General features: G+C 40.6%; 1 protein-coding gene across 1 annotated transcript in view; it reads right to left on the reverse strand.

The window, feature by feature from the left end:
• LOC135256011 (ras and EF-hand domain-containing protein-like) overlaps positions 1-22,784 on the reverse strand; it is a 34,842-nt gene that overhangs the window by 9,924 nt on the left and 2,134 nt on the right. The window contains exons 2-15 of the mRNA XM_064337885.1: positions 20,405-20,540; positions 19,866-19,967; positions 17,568-17,642; positions 17,078-17,217; positions 16,923-16,979; positions 13,954-14,032; positions 13,585-13,655; positions 12,383-12,542; positions 12,205-12,303; positions 9,900-10,044; positions 9,507-9,588; positions 9,170-9,284; positions 6,257-6,370; positions 5,749-5,825 (exon numbers count right to left, since the gene is read on the reverse strand). Coding sequence (XP_064193955.1) covers positions 5,749-5,825; positions 6,257-6,370; positions 9,170-9,284; positions 9,507-9,588; positions 9,900-10,044; positions 12,205-12,303; positions 12,383-12,542; positions 13,585-13,655; positions 13,954-14,032; positions 16,923-16,979; positions 17,078-17,217; positions 17,568-17,642; positions 19,866-19,967; positions 20,405-20,540 — 1,452 coding nt within the window. The remainder of the gene's footprint in view (positions 1-5,748; positions 5,826-6,256; positions 6,371-9,169; positions 9,285-9,506; positions 9,589-9,899; positions 10,045-12,204; positions 12,304-12,382; positions 12,543-13,584; positions 13,656-13,953; positions 14,033-16,922; positions 16,980-17,077; positions 17,218-17,567; positions 17,643-19,865; positions 19,968-20,404; positions 20,541-22,784) is intronic.

Raw genomic sequence — 22,784 nt, forward strand, 5'->3', positions numbered from 1 at the left:
GGGTGTGGCAGAAGTAGCCAAACCCACTGAATAGAAGGGGTGTCCTCATACTTTTGGCCATGTACTGCATTTTGTCTTTTCGTGTGTATGTCAGATCTTGAAACCCACCTCAGTACTTCCCAAGAACCACTGTGTTTGAGAACCGCATACAGGAAACACACATGAATACATCAAAAAGAAGGTCATCACATTTTTTTCTCCAAGGGGAAAAACGTCCCATGTCCTGATTTTTTTAAATGCTATTAAATATCCATGCAGTTCACTCAAAATGGCTAACTTTAAGCAAAAGCTGCTTTTAAGAAACCAGATGTGTTTAACATGACATTGTTATGGAGAGGGAAAAATGAGTTATGTTAGAGTGCTCACTGAAACCCTGGTTTTACTGAAGTAATTTTATTTTTCCCAGGGATGCAGAAATAATGCAACAAAAGCAGAAAAAGGAAAATGAGAAAACAAAAAACAAAAGTATCACCCAAAGACCCTGACCCATTTTAAAATAGACTTTCATCAACTGCATTATTTTGAGTAATAACTCAGCGCCATCCATTTTTTAAGATTCCAGAACATGGATAATTATTTTTCTTGCAATTTCCTTTGACAGACTATATGCTATTGAAAATCTCCAGCAATGTCTTTTTAACTGTGACCACAGCTCTATAGCTCTGTCTGTCGGTCAGTCGGTTGGTCGGTTGGTAGGCTGGTTGGTCGGTTGGTCCACAAAAGTGTCCCACCCCGTAGCGGCCACAGTTTTCGCTCCAGGAGGCTGAAATCTGCATGGAAGTTGGTCATGACCGAAGGTAGAGCTGAGTAACTTTCAGGCCGATTGAACAAGAGGGGGCGTGGCCTATCACAAAAAGGCGCATAACTCCCGAATGGATTCACAGATTTCCACAAGATTTTGTGGAAAGGTTGGTCATGAGCCAAAGAAGAGGTCATGTGTTTGTGTGAGGGTGTGTGCGTGGATGCATGCACACATGGATGCATGCACGTGTGCGGTCGCAGCTATTGCGGATTCTGTTTAAGCAGGACACATTTTAATTAAAAAAAAAATGTTTACAGTATTCTTTCAGATATTGGTAGAGTTCAGACAATGCACAAGTCTGTTGCCAGCAGCGTTTACCAAGTAAAGGGCAAGATTGAGGCAGGCTACTCCTGTATTTTTGTACTGAAATGTGGCTCGCTAAACTAAGTAATAAAATGTAGCTTTTCAAATGCATTAGAATTTTGTGCTATATGCACCATGTCATTGCCAGTTTTCAGTAAAAATACACCATGTTCAATGGACACAAACTTGAGAGGAAGAGGGAGATTGAGAGTGAGGGAGGGGAAAAGTGTGGAAGTGTCTGTACACATGTGGTGAAAAATCAGCAAGTGATTATGCGTGCCCACTGCTCAAACCTTTGTGTGATTTGACTAGGGAGGATTTGGGGCTAATTCATGACTCAGTTCAAACCTACATTTGGCACTGCTACACAGAAGCAGACTAGTGTGAGAAGGCAGTTCCCATTGGTTATGCAGACCACTGACTAATCATAGTTGGAATGTTGGTGCAACAGAGTTAATGCCAGGAAAGTGCAGCATTATTGACATAACACATGGCAATAACTGATTGGAAACCGTAGTCAAAATACAACGGCAGCTTGCATTAGTTCATATGGAATCTCATCACTTTTTCCACAACTAATAAAGAGCAGCAAAATGGCATACAGCACAGGCAGCATTAATCATTTCAATGCTTTTAAGGCTGCAATTGTCTTTGACTAACTACACTCAATGAGCTACAGTTAAGGCCAAAAGTTTACATCCACGTAGGCAAAAGACATTCAAACTAAATTTTTCACAACTGCATACATTTCATGTTACCATACATGTACTGTGTTAAGTCAATTAGGGTATCTACTTTATTTCCATAAGAGGTCATTTCAAAATAATAGCTAAGAGACAGATTTATTTCAGCTTTTATGTACTTTATCAGGTTATCAGTGGGTCAAAAGTTTACATACACTTTGTTCCATTCCCTTTAAATTACTCAACTTGAATCAAACACTTGGGGTAGCCTTCCACAAGCTTCTCACAATACTTTGTCGAAATGTTTGCCCATTCCTCCTGACAGAACTGGAGTAACTCAGTCACGTTTGTAGGCCTCCTTGCTCAGACACGCTTTTTCAGTTCGGTCCACAAATTTTCTATGGGATTCAGGTCAGGGCTTTGTGATGGCCAATACAATACTTTCATTTTGTTACAGCTTTAGAGGTATTCTTAGAATCATTGTCCAGCTGGAAGACCCAGTTGTGACCAAGTTTTAACTCTCTAGCTGATGTCTTGAGGTGTTGCTTCAGTATTTCTAGATAATGCTCCTCCTTCATAATGCCATCTATTTTCGGAAGTGCACCAGTCCCTTTTCCAGCAAAACACCCCCACAACATGATGCTGCCACCCCCATGCTTCACAGTTGGGATGGTGTTCTTAAAATTAAAAGCCTCACCCTTTTTCCTCCATACATAGCACTGATTGTTATGGCCAAATCATTCAATTTTGGTACGTTCAGTTGTTTGGAAATTGCTCCTAAGGAGGAACCGGACTTGTGGAGGTCCACAATTTTTTCTGAAGTCTTGGCTGAGTTTCTTGGATTTTCCCATGGTATCAAGGGAAAAAAGGCCGTGGCTCTAAAGGTAGACCCTTAAATACAGCCACAGGTTCCAATTAACTCCTAATTATGACAATTGGCCAATCACAAGCTTCTCAAAAGTCATTACATCAATTTCTGGAATCTTCCAGACTGCTTAAAGAGACAGTCAACTTGGTGTATGTAAACATCTCATAAAAAACATGTTTTCAACGTACAAAAATGCCAAGTTACTCACTCATACAAGACATACACCATCTATAACTCATTCATTCAGACTGCCAAAATCCAGGCCTGCCATTAAAAGTATTGATATCAAAATGACGCCAAGTTACGGTACTACAAACAATATAGGCTATCTTGCCTCACCGAAATTAAATAAGATGTATTCCAAAGCAATGCTACCCAATATTTCCTCAATTCTTTTCAAGCATTCATAAAAAAATATTATTTAACCACTCAAAAATCGTATTCCGTTATAGCAACAAGATATACACAAAAATGGCCCTAAGATATGCCAATACAGCAGTGAAAACGCTGCTCACCGAATAACGAAATAAACAAGAAAAAGCTTTAAAAAATGATACCATGTCATTCTACAGTCAGTATCTGGGACTAAATATTGAATAAATATACAACCTTACCGTTGGTTTTACGCGTAGAGATGTCCCTTTTGAGACTGAGTGGTCATATATTGTCTTGGACAATCCATTTGTAAAATACGCGCATTTGTGATGCTTGGGTACCTTCCAAAATAGCTATGCCTAATACCACACGTGTCGTTTACGACGTTGTCACCCTTTTTAGTACAGACTGGCTTGATTGACAATTCATTTATTCAGTAGGTGAGAGTATAAGCTTTCTAACGATGTATAACATGTCCAATTTTGCTTTTTGAATAGCGTTTTATAGGTCAGCGTAACCGAAAATTTTCTTATCGCATTCACTCTGTGGTAGCCGTTAAAGACGCTGTTATCGTTACTCTGGTTTTATTTTTTTTAATGAACTGACGCTGTGAAGACAGTAGTAGACAGAGCTGTATGTCTTGTGATTTCAGGTGAGCGACGACATCTAAAAGTGCACAAAAGTGATATTGCATTAGTACAGTGGATGTATAAGAATGCTAGGATGTCAACGATGCTAGTAGAGTATGTGTATGAGATCCCTAAATGTTAGGAAATACAAGTACATCATGTAGTCGCTAGCTAACTGGCTAGTTATCCCCACTGTAGCAGCTAGTAAACTGGCTAGGCAGCCCCATAGACATATATACGTCTATGGTTAGCCCCACTGTAGCAAGCTGGAAATGTCCGTTTGTAATCAGTAATATGTGCTTACGTGTGAATGTCCAGTAAATGTGTGTTTAGCTATGGTGAGAATAATGTGTTGAGGCGAATCTGAGAATTTCAAACTTTATTTTATTGAGAATCACAAGAGATCCGTGTTGACAGAATGCCTGTGACGATGGCAAGATTGTGTTGTGTGGTGCAGCAGCAGTGAACTTTGTATTAGTGTTGTGTCGTTCATGAACGATTTGTTCAAAAGAACAAATCTTTTGGGTGAACGAAGTGTACTGAATCACTTCGTGAAACGATTCGTTCGTGAACGTGAACCAGTAGTCCACTGACTGACTATCGTTCGCAGTTCAGTGATTCGTTCACTGAATGTACTACGCCTGCCCCGAATCGTTCGCGAACGACAGTACACTTGCCCAAATGAATGAATCGTTTGCGAACGAAACAATAGTTTGTTCCTCTTGCTGTAGCGAATGAGCAGTCTCTGGTGAGGAAAGTGGGTATGGAAATATGGATAATAATCGAACATCACTGTCATTTATTTTCAATGAAATAACAAGCCTTTTTTTTAAAAATACGTCTCAAAGTAGGCTAGCCAAGGCTACTATTTTATCGACTACATTTTATGAGAAAACGATAGCCTATATCTACTTAGCCAACGTAGGCTATATAAGCACTTTCTCTTTCAAGCAGCCGTTAGAACAAGTCACGGTAAAAGAAATCAGCATCTAGGGCTAAAACAACACATTTTGGGAAATTTAGTAAAATAAAATGGCCATATCAAATACATTCTTTCAAACTAAATTGTTTAGAATAAAATCGAAACGAAAACAAAATTTAATAAAAAATGGGGAAAGAAAGTGCTTGGTTCTTTGGCTATTAAATATTCTGTGGGAAAATGCTCTGTCTATAGCCTACTTTTTAAACTGGAAAACTACATTCAATTAAAATAAAATAATGTGCTAATATATGAAACGCAGTTAACACTGGGTCGAACAAAATTTGTGGAATACATTTATTCATTGATAAAAAAATTTGTACATTTGAACAAACTACAACAAAGCCTCATTCACCTCACCCCCCCCCCTCCCCACCCCCACCCTCACCCCCCACCAAACACACACAAAAATCTGGAGTAATGTTAAAAAATATGAAGTTACACAAAGATGAATACATGCTACATTTTAGACAAAGTCTCCCCCAGTAAATTAGATTTCTGCCTACTTGTGCCATTTCCTGAAACTGTTAGATTGTGCATTGTCCTAAACATGGCGATTCAGATTCAACTCATAAGCAGTATCAAAGAGGTAGTAGAAATTCTCACAGTTACTGCAAAGGGGTTTAAAAGGAAGAGTAATGGGATTTACAGAAAAACTGGTGCAATGACACTCTTGATCCCAATAAACAAACTCTTTGAAGGAACTCTGTGCAGGTTTTCCCCAAGAATCTTGAGGTCTGAGCTATATCCCACAACAACTACCAATTGCATTATTCTCCTCCACTAAAGTCAGACTGTTCTGCAGCTCCGGGATCTGCCTCAGATTCTCATTATTTTTCACCTCTCTAGAAAAAAAAAGCAATAAGTGTGATTACTTCCCTTGCCTGGGGACCTTGCTCATCATCTCAGCAAGCCAATTGTATCTCTTCTTGTGGAGCGATGGTTCACAGGGGCCACGGCTCAAGTGCTTCAGGTCTACAGTGTAATGCATTGTCCTATGTCGAAGGTTGTTTCCCCCCCATTATTGCCTAGGTCCAAAGGAGCTGGATCGATGAATTGTCACCATGTTAAATGCAACACTACTTGGGACAGCACAACAGGTCATTTACCTGGCGAGATGAAGGACAGCTTCAACAATGTTGGTTCCCTCTTTAGCGCTGGTCTCACAGAACAAGGCATTGTACATCTGCAACCCAAAGCAAAATATTTCTCCTTCATATGCATCACCTCTCTGAGCTACACTTTTGTTTCCCACAAATTGAAACACCCAATTGTATCTGTATCCTGAGTATTTAGGAGAACACAATCAAGCATGCACGCTTCTCCAGAGCATGTGCTGCCATGTGGTTTTCCATTCCACAGCTCACCAGCTGAGCTGCACAGTCATCTCAGAGTTGTAGCTGGTGTAGGCAGACAGGCACCATACCCATCAAGGACATAACTGCCAACTGAGAACCTGCCTCCTTGGACAACAGGTTGGCTAACTGCACATCATGCTGTGGGGGGTGGTTTCAATACTAGACTAGGAGGCACATTCCACACCCTGAACACTGGTATTTTGATAGAAGTGGGGGATGCTGGGCAGCTCACCCTGATATTAGAAAAGGGGCAGCTCACCATAGCCAACCTCTCTCCATGAGCAGGGCTTACACAGCTGCCTTCCGGTAGCCCTGCTCGCAGGTCCGTCTTGTTCCCAATCAAACACATGGGGATACGCTCCTCTGCACACTCCTGGGGAAAGCAGGGGACTGTGGGTGTTAACCCCTTCGCGCACATGCCAAATCTACCCAATCCTTGCCTATTTAGGGGGTACCTTATTTAAAGCTTTATAACTCCAGATGTGATCATCACAAGATTTGAAAATGAAGCAGCATATTCGTACGATTTAATATACTAACTTAGGTTTGTTATTATTCACAATTTAGGAAGAAATAAAGTGCCCCAAATGCAATTGTCCAGGCAAAATATATTAAATGAATTCTCTTTTTTAGTCTTCAATGAAATACTGACCACAAGTGTGTAAAATCTAAAGGTGGAGATGCACAACTACTAAAGATCCATGAAGAAAAAATTAAGCAGTGTACCCAGTGTCTCCAAATTTATCCAACATTTCTAAATGATGCATTTCTGTAAATCACAACAATCATGTATTTCACTATAAATCAACGGTTTAGACTCAAGAAACTCACTTTCGCATCATTTTCAAGTGGGACCTGCAAGCTTTCCATCAGCTCAATGGTCTAAAATATCTATGGGTCCAGAAGCATACACAAAATCTCTCCAAAAATGAATATATTGGACCAAAGGCATTTTAAAGCATATAGTTGAGGCCAAAGGTTTACATGCACCTAAAGATATTCAAACTCAATTTTTCACAACGTTCCACACATTTCCTGTTACCATACATTTACTGTGTTAAGTCAATTAGGGTATCTACTTTATTTATAGCTATAGCTTTAGCTTTATTAATAACTAAGAGACAGATTTATTTCAGCTTTTAAGTACTTTATCAGGTTATCAGTGGGTTAAACGTTTACATACACTTTGTTAGAATTTGGTGGCATTTGCCTCTTAATTGTTTAACTTGAATCAAACACTTGGGGTACCCTTCCACAAGCTTCTCAAAATACTTTTCCAGAAATGTTGCCCATTCCTCCTGACAGAACTGGTGTAATTCAGTCAGGTTTGTGGGCCTCCTTGCTCGAACATGCTTTTTTTCAGTTCATTCCACACATTTTCTATGGGATTCAGGTCAGGGCTTTGTGATGACCACTCCAATACTTTCACTTTGTTGTCTTTAAACCATTTTGTCACAACTTTGAAAGTATGCTTAGGATCACTGTCCTGCTGGAACACCCCCAGTTGCGACCAAGTTTTAACTTTCTAGGTGATGTCTTGAGGTGTTACTTCAGTATTTCTATATAATCCTTCTTCCTCATGATGCCATCTATTTTCTGAAGTGCACCAGTCCCTTTTCCAGCAAAACACCCCCACAACATGATGCTGCCACCCTCATGCTTCGCAGTTGGGGTGGCGCTCTTTGGATTGAAAGCCTCACCCTTTTTCCTCCATACATAGCACTGATCATTATGGCCAAACAGCTCAATTTTTATTTCATCTGACCAGAGAACACTCCTCCAGAAGGCTAGGTCTTTGTCCTGGTGATCACCTGCAAACTTCTTTCTGGCTTGTTGGAGTAGTGGCTTCTTCCTTGTGTGACAGCCGTTCAGTCCATTGCGATGTAGGACTGTATTAATGGTCGATGTAGATACTTTGGTACTTGATCCCTCCAACTCCTTCATCAGTTCCATTGTTGTTGTCTTGAGGTTCAGTTGAACCTTTCGGACCAAAGTTCGTTCAGCCCTGGGAGTTCATTTGGGCCTCCTTCCTGAATGATGCAGTGCATGTGTGGTCCCAAGATTTTTATATTTGCATACAATTGTTTGTACAGATTCTTGTGGTACCTTCAGTTGTTTGGAAATTGCTCCTAAGGAGAAACCGGTCCTGTGGAGGTCCACAGTTTTTTTTTCTGAAGTCTCGGTTGAGTTGCTTGGATTTTCCCATGATATCAAGGGCAAAAAGGCAGTAGCTCTAAAGGTAGGCCCTTAAATACAGCCACAGGTGTACAATTGGCCAATCAGAAGCTTCTCAAAAGTCATTACATCAATTTCTGGAATCTTCCAGACCGTTTAAAGAGACAGTCAACTTGGTCCATGTAAACCTTTGACCCACTGGAATTCTGATAGTGAATTAAAGCTGAAATAAATCTCTAATCAATCGTTTTAAAATTACCCGTGATGTGAACAAAGTAGATTCCAAAATTGACTTTCCAAAAGAAATGTATGGTAACATGAAATGTGCGGAGTTATGAAAAACTGAGTTTGAATATCTATAGCCTAGGTGTATGTAAACTTTTGGTCTCAACTGTATAAATGTGCCCCTTATTAAGATGAAACATTGATATAAGATTAAAAAATAATGCAAAAACAGTGTCACACGATGTGGTACAGTACCTAAATGTGTAATCATTAATTCTTGTACGTGTTTCTGTACTCTACACTATGTAATGTTTTCTTTTATGAGCTGTTATATGGCCATTGCAGTGACTAGCTAGCTAGTAAGAAACACTCTTAAACCTGATCCCAAATCACAGACTCTGTGGCCACACCCTAGCTTCCTCACCAGAAGAACACCATGCCCAGAAAAATCCCAAACACATTTTAGAATAACAAATCCAGGCAAATGTGCATGAATTTGGCGTAGCGTAAAGAAAGATTGCCAGTGCATCATAAACATGCCTTAGCATGGTTAATATTTAAGGTAAAATTCCTGCATAGTATGCCTTTAAGCCCAAAATTGATGTAGATTGCCAAAACTACACTACTATTAGGGGTAGATTTGTTAACACCAAAATTTGATAAAATGAAGAATTCAATTAAACTAAGAATTCAACCTTAGTACTTATTCCTGGGTATAAAGTTTTTATGCAACCACTCCCAGATACCTGCACCTGGTTCATCCTGTCTGTACCTGTATTTGGTCCATCCAGTCTTGCACACTGAGGAAGCTCCTCTCAGAGGTGACGTCATATAGCAGTAGCACACCCTGTGCTTTGCGGAAGTATGACCTGGTGATACTGCGGAATCTGCACACAAGGAGATCATGTAACAAGTGAGAGAGAGAGAGCAAGGAAGAAAAAGTAGAAAAGGAAGTGAATGAGGGAGGGAGGTGATCCCTCTGTGTGGTTTCTTCTGTACCATTAGGCCATGTGCTCTATAGTATAACTACTGCAACAGGCTACTGCATAAAATCATAGCAATTCCCTGTAGAGAACACTAACTGGCTTGCAACTGGCTGGCTGACTTACCTCTCTTGTCCTGCAGTGTCCCAAATCTGCAGGTCAGTCCTGTCTCCATCAACCAACATAGTCTTTGTATGGAAATCTACTCCTAAAAATGACATAAAGCACCATAAAGACAAATCCTCCATTATTGATTATCAATAATTTCATAATCTAGCAGTCTGAGACATAGTCCTGGAGAGCACCAGGGTATGCTGGTTTTTGTTATAACTGAACACCATTTTATACCAATTGAAGCAATTATTTACTGGCTTCTTGGGTCTGAGTTTGTGACTGATTTTAATATGAAGAACACCAAGATACTGCACCTCTCCAGGAACAGGGCACCAGACTCATAACTGGTGCTTATGAACTCATGGATACCAGCATGTTGGTGAATCTGTTTAGTTCCAGTCTTACCCAGAGTGGTCTGCATGTCCGTCCTGAAATCATTTAGGCTCAGCCGTAAGAGGAAACTGGACTTCCCTGAACCAGAGTCTCCTGCCAGAACCAGCCTGTATATGGGTACACCCTCCTTGGGCTCAGACACAAATGAATCTGCCTCCTGGACAGGGACATAGAGATGCATGCAATTATGTGGGACCCTGGCACTACCCCTACGATGCAACCCAGTGGAATATGAACTTCATTACTCTTTACAAGGGGTTATAGGGGTTATATCGGTTATATCAATGTTATTCAGCTACTTCGTCTGAGGGAAGATTCTTTTTTTTACCATTTATAAATGTATAAAGATGTACTGTACCTGTAAGCAAAGTACATACTTAAAATATGCACTCCCGCACAGCTATTTTAGTTTTATTACTAGTGAGGTACAGTGCCTTCAGAAAAGTTTGAGTACAGAAGTAAAATTAAAGAAATTTTAAATCCCAATTTAACTATGTTAATGTTTTTATTAAAAATAAAATCCTGAAAATGACTGAAGTATTCAGTCCTTTTGTATAAAAACCTAAATGTGTCCAGGTGTATTCCATGTTCGAGATCACCCTAAATATGTGAATAAGGTTAACCTAGCTTAATTTCAAGTCCACCTGTGTTGTTTTTCAATCGGAGTAAATACTACTGACTGTTTGAGGTCTCACAACAAACTGCACATCAGGTGAGTCACACCATCATAAGAACCAAGAATCTGCCTTGGTTAAGGTGAAGTTGCTAGGAGACAAAAGCTTGAGAATGCTCAAGTTTTGCACCTTCGTAGGAGTGCTGTTAAGTTGATTGTAACAAAATGGGGGAAAAAAATATGGCTCAACTTAGACACGACCAAGATCTGGCCATCCAGCCAATCTGAGCAAGTGGACAAGGGCAATTGTCAGAAGTGTGACCATGAGGTCTGCTACAACACTGACAGTTGCAGAGCTCATTTTCAGAAATGGAAGAAGAGTTCAAAATCATCATAACTTCACAGATTTGACCATTTTGGGAAAGAGGAAAAACAAGCCACTTCTGGGAAGGGCCCATATTGACTCACAGCTGGAGTTTCCCAGAGGTCATGTGACAGACCCCGAGAACATCTCAAAGAAGATTTTGTGGGCTTACGAGTCTAAAGTTCAGATCTTTGGCCTGAAAGTGAAGTGATCTTATTTTATATAATATTTCAGCATCTGAAATAGGCACTACTTTTTGTTAAAGGTTACAGCAGTTACTAAGCAACTGATAGCACGCCTTGCGCAGTGATACCGTATGACTGAATTTCCACTAGAACAGTAAAGAAAAGTTAACTATCTTGTGGTTGAAGTCATAATTTGTATTGCTGTCAGTGTAAGAGAACACAACACTGCCCATCACCCTATCCCTACCATCAAGTACCACTGTGGCTTTTCAATAGATGAGACTGGGAGGCTTGTCATTATGTACAAGATGGTCCTAAATACAGACAAATCCATTTCAATCCATTAAAAAAAAAAACCTTAGTTTTAAGCAAAGATTTATGATCCAATAGCACAATGACCCAGGGCATATTACAAAAACTAAGGAACAGGAACAAAGGAACGGCTTAAACAAAAAGGTAAGTACTGTATTCTGGAATAGCTCTATGGAAGCATATCCATGCCAAAATTGAAATGTAATTGCAGATTTCATTTCATTTTCAGTCAATTTTCATTTTACATAATTAAAATGAAAATGCAAAAGCCCACTTTTTTGCATTTTCATTTTCAAGTTCATGTACGCATTTTACCTTACAATTTAAAAAAGATAAATGCAAATACCACATGCATTTTCTTTATTCTGTACTGATTGGAATTTCCCAGTCATTGCAATTCACACATCATTCAAAATGCAATATTCTAATTTTTTTCCACATTTGAATTATGTGTAGTGTAAACAGGTGGTCAAAAAAGCGGATCTGGGCATCAAGACCTGCAGTATAAATGTAGCCAAAGAGGGTGACAGACTGCCAGACGAACCAGGCACAACCAGATTTGTGCAGATTTAGAATTTTTTTCTTTTATTAAAAAGGAGAGCCAACAGCCCACCCGCCTTTCATATTTTAGCTTTATTCGGGAGGGGGCTAACAGAAGGGATCACCTGAAAAGCAGGTGATCAAACCCCAACTGTGCAGAGGGACTGCATATGGCTAGAGTGTAATGCAGTCCCACCTTAAGGACTGCATTACACATCTGGCCAAAAGTGTACATATTAGAATTCTCTCTGATAAAAGTACTTTCATTTCACATCATGGATTCTACCAGCTTAGTTTCCTCACCTTACAGCAAAAGGCTGAGAGGCGTCTGCGAGTGGTTGAGACAGAGCTGCATGTGCTGGGAACCATGGAAACCGCACCCTCCAACCTCAGATCTGACGCCTGCCAATGGGAAAATATTATTTTTTTTGTTCATTTTTTAAAAAAGGGCGTGGAGTCAAAGACAGGACTATGGCCTTACCTCAACATCTGAGGAGACACAGCTGTGGAGGGCTGTCTCTGTGGAGACCTGGCTGTCATCTTCGCTGTCGTACTCACTGCTGGAGCTGCCAGTAGCATCTGTGTCTGCCGTCAGGGATAGGCCGCTGTCCAGGTACGATGTACCACACTCAACAGGCAGGCTGTCCTCATTTGCAATACAATATATAAAAAATAAATAATAAATAAATAAATAATAATAATTAGTATTATTTCAACTCTTTTGTGCAAGCCCCATAGTGGACAGGACACCGGCATCCTGAGTTTGCTAAACTCAAGACATTCAGTGCCCCTGCAATCAAACTATAAATGAATTCTAGCGTTATTAGACAATACAGGACAACCATGTTAAATATGGAGTTTCTAAGTGCCACCATTTAAAGCACCCCCTCCCTGCAGTCACATCTGCAACTATACCCCTGAAGCATGACACACTGGACAATAGTGTCTATGTGGGAGTTAATAAAAATATTATTTCACCACCAAAATTTAATATTTTGTTATAGCAGCAAGATAAAGTCAACAATAATATGATTGACAATTATTTTACCCAGTAGGTGACAGTATAACCTTTCCAACGATATACGACATGTCTAATTTAACATTTGGAATTAACTTTGTCTCACCATTGCTGTGTCACATTTGGCCACATCACCTAGAGAGCTCAGTCACTTTGCAGCCGAGTTGGCTGCGCAGTCCCTTGCTGCAGAGTGACTGAGCAGTCAAGCAGATGCATTGCAGTAAATAGCAGCAGCATAGGTGGATGCATGTGCGCACACTCTCAAATTGATGGAGAACAATGCAGCAGTAGAACACTCTTCTACTTTAAACCAGGCTGAGCAGTGGAGGAAGGACTCCCCTTCTATAGTCGGGTTCCTCTCGAGATCGGTTCCCATTGGGGAGTTTTATCGCACCGCTGTTTGAGGGTTCTCCCCCCACTGTGATTTTTTTCTTATGTAATTGCTATTTCGGGGTTCAGGCCTGGCGTTTGCACCGTTTGCTCTTTTTACTCTGTCTCTTGCCTTGCTACTCTGTAAAGTGTCTTTGTGACAGTTCTCTCCAAAAAGTGCTTTACAAATAAAATGTAATTGAACAGGCCTACTGTAACAACAGAGCATTCCACATTGAGGAATGAACAAAAAAATGATTTAAATGTTTAAAAAAAAAAAAAAAAGAGGATTTTACCTGCTGTAGTTCAGAGTACTCTGTCGAATAGGCTTCAACTTCCAAAGGAGATCTGCATCATTTGGAATGATCTGCAAGGAAGAGCAGTTCATTAACAATAACTCAATTCACTGCACGGAAGAGCAGTATGTTTGCAACAAATTACTCACTCTCTTCTACAAATCCACTAACCATAGCATACTTTTCACCCAATATCACATACTGTTTGTTATTTTCCAAAGAAACAGTATGTGATAGATTCAAACTGATAGACCATTCATAGTTACAAGTGACGATCTCCATACACTACTCGACACTGCAACTGTGAAACCCTGAAACCTCAGTATTAGCAGAAATGAATGGTCTCCCTAGAAGGCCACACAAACGTACCCTCCATTTTCCTGACCTGGTCCGGACCAGGGCAGAGTGAAGCCCATCGTTGCGGTCATGCAGCTGCTTATTCATCTCTCTGACAGAGAAGCAGTGGGTGGCATTAGAAGAGATGCCCTACAGAAATTCAATATACTGCAATACATCATATGCAGTGTATTGCAATGTCTGAAATCAACAATAATTTGTACATTTTCCCACATTGTGAAATTTTGCACCTGCATTATATAAAAATTTCCATAAGGGTGAAAATAAATCTTCTCATAGTGGAACACATGTGAGTCAATACAGTGTTCTGCACATAATTTGTTTGAAAATACAAAAAGTAAAAGGCAGACGTGGTTTTACTGAGCAATAAACTATATTCAGTCAATACACTATGGATTTGCACCCTCGCTTATTTGGACCAAATTGGGCTGAATTGAGTGATACAGAGTACAGTCAAGTCCAGAATTATTTGTACCCATGATGGTAGAAGGTAGAGAGTAAAATGCTGTATAATATAACACATGGTGGGCCATATTTTATGTTTAAACACAGGAAAACTGTATTTTATTCTAATCCAATTATCTGGGTCTGGGTAGTGCAGAGGTATAAGCACTCCTACCACCGCAGAGAGCCGGGTTCAATCCCCGGCAGCGGTACTTCTGGCTTGGTCAGATGTTCGTACGAACACAATTGGCAGTGTTGGGGTGGGAAGCCGGTGAGGGTATAAGTACTGATCGTTGCATTACCGACTCCTACTGATTTGTCGGGGTGCCTGTTCAGCAGGGAGGGGATCTGGGGGAGATAGTGCGAACCTCCGCACGCGTTACGCTCTCCCAGTGAAACTCCTCGCTGTCAGGAAAAGAAGCAGCTGGCGACTCCACTTGTATTGGAGGAAGCATGTGGTAGTCTACACCCTCCCCAGACCAACAGAGGATAGCGCATCAACCAGGACTGTGATACACACGGGGAATTGGTATAAAGACTAAAATTGGTGAGAAAAACTGGGAGAAAATGGCAAAAAAAAAAAAATGGTCTGATTGAAGAGGGCAGTACACATGTACAAGCCTAAAGATCTTGAAAGGTTCTACATGGAGAATTGGTTCAAAAACCCTCAAAATGTATTCTCCAGCCCTGTAAAACATTATTGGCAAAGGCTTACGCCGGGCACCCACCATACGCGCAGCGTAAGCGGCGCGGCGCGTAGCGCATTTACACTGGTTCCGTTTGTGCCGCGCAAAGGCTTGCTTAAAGCTCTATATTCCTAGTAGCAGTCTGCAGTGGGATTACATCGTGTGTTTCACGTTTGTTCACGACTCTCTCACCAAGTATTAAGTGAATACTTGGTGAGAGACCTTTTTCAGTTTGTTAATTTGGTAATATTTCGTTAACTCATGTAAATACGTGAGAAAGTAAACGCTTTCAAGAATTACCATAAGCTTAAATCGCAACGTAGCCTGCATAATAATCAATCTCAAACTGTATTAATTTATTTGCTTGGTTAACAAGCGTGCCAATTTCATGAAGAATATGTAATGATCATAATAATAATAAATAATCCGTAATGATAATAATAATAAATAATCCGTAATCAACCATTGGGAATTCTCGTGTTGTCTTGTCATTCACGTCAAAACATTTATAGGATCAGATTTAGTAAAATCAGCTAATCATCAAAAAGATAGCGTAACAGTTTAATCTTGAAGGGATATGAACACCACAACGCCATGAACTTTGAACACGGAAGCTTTGAAGTACAAGTGCAATAAAGGCTTGCTTACAACTTCATTTATAAAATAGGTGCATTTTCATCGGCAAGAACACTAAATAATCTGATTTTTTTAAAGCTCTGTGGATTGTCTGATTTTTATTAACAAGCCCTTTTTGAAAGCACGGCGAACGAAGACATCGGAATAGGCTGAGCAATGGTTGGTTAAAACCTACCTTCCAACACTCGAGCTAACAAACCGCTGCTCGGTGCATTCACTTCTACATCATTCAATAGGCTACGTCTTTCTGTGGTGTATTTTCAAATTTACCCCACCCCCTCCAAAAAATAAGATAGCGAAACTAAGTTTGCCTTTTCCCCAGGTTCCAGTTTTTTCTTTTTTTTCTTTTTTCTGCAAGGACAATACAAAAACGAAAAGGCTTGTATTTTTTTAGCTTCTTATAAAATATCTGGGAGGGAACTATGGACACACCCCCAGTAGCCTAATATAAGGATGAAATATAAATCAGAGCATGTATACCTAGCATTTTAGAACATATTTCTGTGTATAAACAGGTCATCGTGACGCGCGACAAGCAGAAAAAATAGAACAGAAGCGAAAAACTACACTTCAGTTCACTTGTGTCGCACAAGCTTCGCAGCCGGTTCGCGACGCGTTTGCATCTGGTGTAGAGGACGTCGCCTGCTGCCGTTGTAATAACAGTACTTCAACTACGCTTCAGTTACGCGCGTAGTGCGCTCGTGGTCGCTACGCGTGCGGTGGGTGTCCGGCTTTAGAGCCATTATCTTTGCTAAGGGAGGCTGTGTCAAGTACTATTCACTTGGGTGCCAATAATTGTGAAACCAATTTTTGGAAACAAATTTAAAATTTGAAAAATGTGCCATTTTGGTTGAATTTGGCGATAGCGTAGTGTAGCCCTAACAGATTATTTTTAGTCACCAAGCGCATGGTTGTATGTGTGCACTCAAGGTATAATTTCAGGCTGAGAGGCAACATGATTTAAAAAAATAAAGATTCATGTGCACTATGGTTCTTGGGACTAAACTGGCAGTTGATTTCACTTCAAAAACATAACCAGCAGCTCCTTCGGCTCTCCAGGACGAGGGCTGGAGAACTTCTGCCATAATATGCATTTCATGCATTTTGCCATATTGGTCTGATACATTTCTCAAGGTGTGTTCCTGAAAAATTAACACCAGTAAATTGTGTTCTGAAGCTCTATCCCAAAAAGACTTGACTGGGCATGTAACTCACTGAAGGACCTGTATTCGACTGGAATAGGACTGGCACTCTGTCAGCATGCCTGGTTCCCTGCACAGTGAAAGGAACAGGCCGTCAATTCCAGCACACACGTGCATTGCATCACATGGATATTAAGAGACATTGCAGCAATTCCCTGGCACTCTGACCCGTCGCACTCCAGCCCCAAATTACTCTTCTCGTCCATGCATTTGTTCACACTTTCACCATTCAGTCTCTCCACCTCTGTCTGCAGAACACTGATATTCCCCTGAGCCCTGAGGAGTGATCGCCTCAGCTCATCACTTTCCTGAGAAGCAAGATGGGGACACAGGCAGAGTTGCGTAGGAAGAGGAATGTGAGAGCAAGAGTGAGAGAGGGAAGGAGAGAAAAAAAAATCATGTATACATCAGTTACTTTTGTGGTATGCTAATTGATTAACAAACAAGCCACCATACTGTGACTTGTCAATTTTAAAACAGCCAAATTGGTGCATGTGTTAAAAATAAAGAAAATGAGAATAAAGAAAGTATAAAACTTCTAAGCAAGATAACATGGCATGGTCAGCATTCATTGAATTTAATTCAAAGAAAGTATTGGGTATATATACACACACACGCCTGTTCCTCATGGTACAAATTCTCCCACAGGGTCACTCACTAGTGTCATCTCTTGGATTTGGCTTTTCAGATAGCAGACGTCCACTCTGGAGTTTGTGTGCCAGGCTTCTTGGTTCTGAAACAAAACCCATTAAACTACACAACGCACATGGAAACTACCAAAGCCTCTTTCACCTCCAGGCAGTATCAGGGTTTCATGGTGTGCGCACAATAATTCAATATACATCTCCACATCATAGCCAGGGCATATTACAGATGCCATAATCTATTGAAACACAGAACGCTGGAGGTGTTTAATATAAACAATGACCACATTTGACCATTCAGGCCAGTCGAGCAAAAAGCTTGAGTGAATTTGTGTCTAAAGCAGGGGTGCACAATAAAGGCTGATCAGTTTCAGGATTGTGCCAACTTCTGCTCTTAATTTCATTTCAAAATTCTATCATTTGCATAAGCTCCAGCCACAGACCACAAGTGTATCCTAAACAATGTACTGTGCTCAAGTACAGGAGTGAATCAGCATAGTTCATAGTGTTAGTTTTCAAACAGCTTGAAGGTAACTGATTTGGACAAAAACCAGCACGCAGACCGGCCCTCCAGCACCGGAGTTGTGCACACCAGAGGTGCGTTCAAGTTCAGCAAACAAGGCGAACGTTTGCAAACAGTCTGAAAAGGTAGTTTGCGGCGAACAAAAATGGACGCTGGACTGAGGGAAATGTTCCCAGATGGGTATTTCAATTGAAGATGCTGTTAAGTGTGATCGGTTTTTCAATAATGTGATTGCTAACACTGGTCAATGTTATTATTGTTCGCTAGCTAGCTATTGTTTTTTTTATCATCGATGATCACAGAAGCGTCTGTGAGTACTTAGCTCTCGTCGCCATGTCTGTTTATGTTTAATGCAAACAATTTGGAATGTTCGTAAAAAGCCATTCAAATTGAACTGTTCAAAGAAAACATGTTCGCCACGAACATTCGCCTCTGTTCGCTGAACTTGAACGCACCTCAGGTCTGAAACCTCACGCCCAAGACTCAAACTTCTGGCCAGTAAACGTGTCCACTGTTGGCCTCAGATGTGACAACCTCTCTCTGAATCTTACACATAAAATAACTCTGTTGTAAGATCAAGCTCCAGTTGAAAGATGGCTACCAAGTTCCTTATTTTGAAAAGCTACTTGTGATAGCCCCACCCTTCACTGTGATGGCACCCCTTTAGAGGGACCAAAAGTGTAGGCTTGAGACACTAAGGTGGCGTGAGTAGAGCACTGCCCAAGCCTGGAAGCGGCTGTAGAAAAGCCAACGGCACTGGCACACACAAACTCCCAGCATTAGTGCAGCTGTGGAAATGCCACTATGCCACAATCACGGGCCAGTCAGGAGACTGATGAATTGCAACTAAACATTATCAATTTATATGAATCATGCAAACATTAGTTGTGTCCTTTACGTGCATCCTTCATTTGTCTTTAGCACTTGAATATACGGTACCCTCCAAAACTATATTGACAGTAGAGTGAAATGTTATTTTCGTACAATACATTTTAGGTCAAAAGTTGAATGAGACCAGTACAGACAATCAGCTTTTATTTCATGGTATTTACACACATATGCTTTACCATTTTACAGCTGTTTTTGTGTAGTCTCCTCCATTTTCAGCTGTGCAAAACTAAATTAACAGATGGCTGACAGGTGGTAACTGTTGTTCAGGCATTTCCTTTTGCAACTGTACAACCGCAGCATAGGTAGACTATGAGAGCAGAATTAGAGGGTACACTGAAAGATGCAAACCTCTTAGTAGCAAAAATCAAAACGCCAGAATAGAATTCACTACTAAATAGAGATAAGCCACAAGAATTCTGGAACAAAGTTTTATGAACAGATGAAATATGTATCTTTGAAACATGGAGAAAATTTGGCTGATTGTGGAACAGGCTCGCTCAGTGGTACCATACAAGTAAAAAAAAAAGGGATGAGATTCATAAATTCAAGTAAATAATAATAATAATAATAAGCTTTCAGCTCAGTTCACAGCCACTAATATCAAAGCACTTCTGGTGCACTGTGTGTAACCACAGATTCAATAGTTACCAGATACTCAGATTCCATGTTCTAGATGGTACCAGGAGTTCCAGTGCTAGTTACAGTACAGAGAGTGCATTGCGATTGTATTATGAGTCTTAATGAACATGCAACAACTTAAAATGCTTTGGCTACAATGGTATAGAAACCTCTGATGTAAAAAGAGTGCATCTTGTTGATTTATAGAATCTGCAGTGTGGTCCATCACCTGAGGACAAAGTGAAATGGCAGCATGTTGTAATTGTTTCAATGCTCTTACCATTTGAAGTCTTTCCACGGTGTCCTGCAGCTCTGCGACCTCACTCTCATGCTTCTCGTCCATCACAGCAATCACTGCACATACCCTGTGCTGTTCCTGCAGCTGGGGAGAGCCAATTATATGGCTTTACTCACTGAGCATCCAATCACACTGATTTAACAAGTATCCAATCACACAGCATCATAGGACTGAGTGTCTGACCCGCCCCCCTCCCCCTCCCCCTCCCCCCATAATATAACCCTGCAGAACAAGAATGCAGCTTAACTGCCTGGTGTTACATCAGTGTGTGTGTGTGTGTGTGTAATCACCTTAGTACACCTCATGTTACCACTCTGACCCAACAGGAGAACCCTGGCTACCTCCCTCCTCACCCCTTTCTTAAAAGTAATTTGTACACCTCTTTGCTAAACCAAAGGACTGAATCAGTACACAGACACACACACACACACACTTCTGAACCAGTCTTTCACATTAGGCTCAAGTCACATGAGCATGCAGGACACCACACAATTTTTCTGTTGCAGCACTCATTCTATAGCCTCCTTCTCCCTCTCCCTCTCCCTCTCCCTCTCCCTCTCTCCCTCCCTCCCTCCCTCCCTCCCCTCCACATGGGCAAGCTGCTTCTGTAGATTCTCCTCTAGCTCAGTCAGCTGGTGGGCAGTCACCACCTCCAACCTGCAAAATACAGTTTATTCACCCCCTAACAATTACAGGGTCCTTTACCCTCCTGTCAATCACATGGTTTTTCCATGTCCATCACACATTGAATTATCGTAAACAAATACATGGCATGTAGTTCATCTTACTTAAAGCCACACTTCCTGTCTTCACTATCATTTCATATTTTAGATCTTCCCAGACTTTCTGCCAACCCTGTTCTGTCCTCCACCCCTGCAAGCCCCGTATTGCCCTCCAACCATCTTAGGCTGCTCGCCAGCTAGTTCTCCTGCTGCTGATCCTGGCACTCGCTTCCCAGGGATTGAATCAAAGCCTCATACTACGCCAGCAGAACAACGTCATAGGAGGCGTGGATCTGCCGGTAATAATAAAAGAAAAAAATTCATACGTGTGGTAGGAAAAATATTTTACCCCGGAAAAATAAGTTATTTTCCTTCCTAATATAATACACTGAGTTAACATCAATATTTGAGTGACAGTGTTTTATTTTTGCTGTCAAAAATAAATGGAGCTCCCTGGGGAAACTTGCTTTTTGAGCGAAAATCATAGATATCAGCAGGGGGCGACATTACATCCGGTGCTGAGGCTGAGAACTGAAAGCTGGCCCCTTCATTTTAACCATGACAGAACTTGCACAGTTAAATTAAATATGCTCTTCAGCATGAGCAATTCTTACCTGATCATCGTGGTAAACAAAACATTGGACAAAGAAGTCAAGACTATTTCATGTTGAAATGAATTATGTATGTAATAGTTATTTGGCATTTTAGCCCAGACATACAATTTTTTGTACAGAAAGTCATTCTATCAATCCAATAGGCCTAAAGAAAATGAAATATGAATAAATATACACCCCTACAAACACACTACGTAATGACAACGTTACACTTTGGTCGTAATTTGGTAAGTCGCAACATTACCAACAGGTGACGTTGTGACAACATTTCTCTATGGTCGCAAAATAACCAGTCCTCATGGAGACTGTTCTGCAACATTGCTGTAACATTATACAATTACGTAAATACGATGTAATTTAATAATGTAACAATTACGTTACATCACAGTCCTCATCCTTACTTAATTTGAAACGTTACTGGTAGGTTGTCAGAACGTTTGTAAATGACGTTTTGGCTTACAGTAAAATATCTATCCGTCTGCGCGTTTACGCTTGGACCATTAACACGTTATGTCCAATGCAGGGTTTATTATTATCATTATTATTTTATTTATTTATTTTTTTAATATAGGATATGATGGATAAGCAGGTATAGGGTTCTTGGGTGGCTGACATGGATAGGGATTTTATAGTAGGACTCGGTGTAAAGCATGGAGGATGAAATATAGCTTAGGGTGAAGCGATTTTTTAGTAAATCTATTGTCTGATACACACTCCGGAGCAGAAGGTGGCGGTAATTCACCAATAAGCTGTACACCACACACTGTAAAACAAGAAGACGGTATATCCAATCCAGAGACTGTAAAAATATGGACAAAGCTACTGTGACGTCACCCATTGCCTCTCCGTGGGTCTGTAAAACACGTTTTGAAGCTCAATGGCGGGCGCGGCCATTTTCTCGATTTGGAGCCAAAACCATAGAGTTAAGCGGTCTTGTGATTTTTACAATTTGATTGACAGTCCGGTGCGGAAAAGCCCATCAACCTGAACGAGGCTAGCTGACTGTCTGCCGTTATGTTTTAAAATATATTATCAGATGTTTACGGAGTTTAATTTCCATCCGTGACTGTACTGTCATGTAATCACGTTATATGTATGACATTAAAAATACAATTAGGCTATGTTCAGTTATCTTCAATTCATGTTTCTCAGCAAAACGAATATGCTTAACTAGCATATCAGCTTGCCAGTGAGCTAGGTAGGCTATCCGTGGTTAGCTCACGCATTAGCAATATGAACCACAGGGGAAGAACATTGACTACACTGATGGTCAATCAATCGGAGATGTGTAGGCTACTGGTGATTTGACTAGGCTAATTTTCGTATAACTGTCTGGTAGATCTGCTGTTAACCGAGCAAGTTATCGTCGTAGGTTTTCGCCAGTCAGTTAATGAGCCAGTAACTGCTACTACTAGCTACTCCATCGCCGTTTGTGGTGTTCACTTGCTGGGTGACGCTAGCTGACCGATCGTTCGCAAATCACTTTCTACCGAATAAAAATTAACACTGTCAGCGGTGATTAACAAATCTACCAAGTATTTTAATAACTGATCTACAGCCGTGTA

Source organism: Anguilla rostrata, chromosome 5 (assembly GCF_018555375.3).
Source record: "Anguilla rostrata isolate EN2019 chromosome 5, ASM1855537v3, whole genome shotgun sequence".
NCBI classification, from domain to species: Eukaryota; Metazoa; Chordata; class Actinopteri; order Anguilliformes; family Anguillidae; genus Anguilla; species Anguilla rostrata.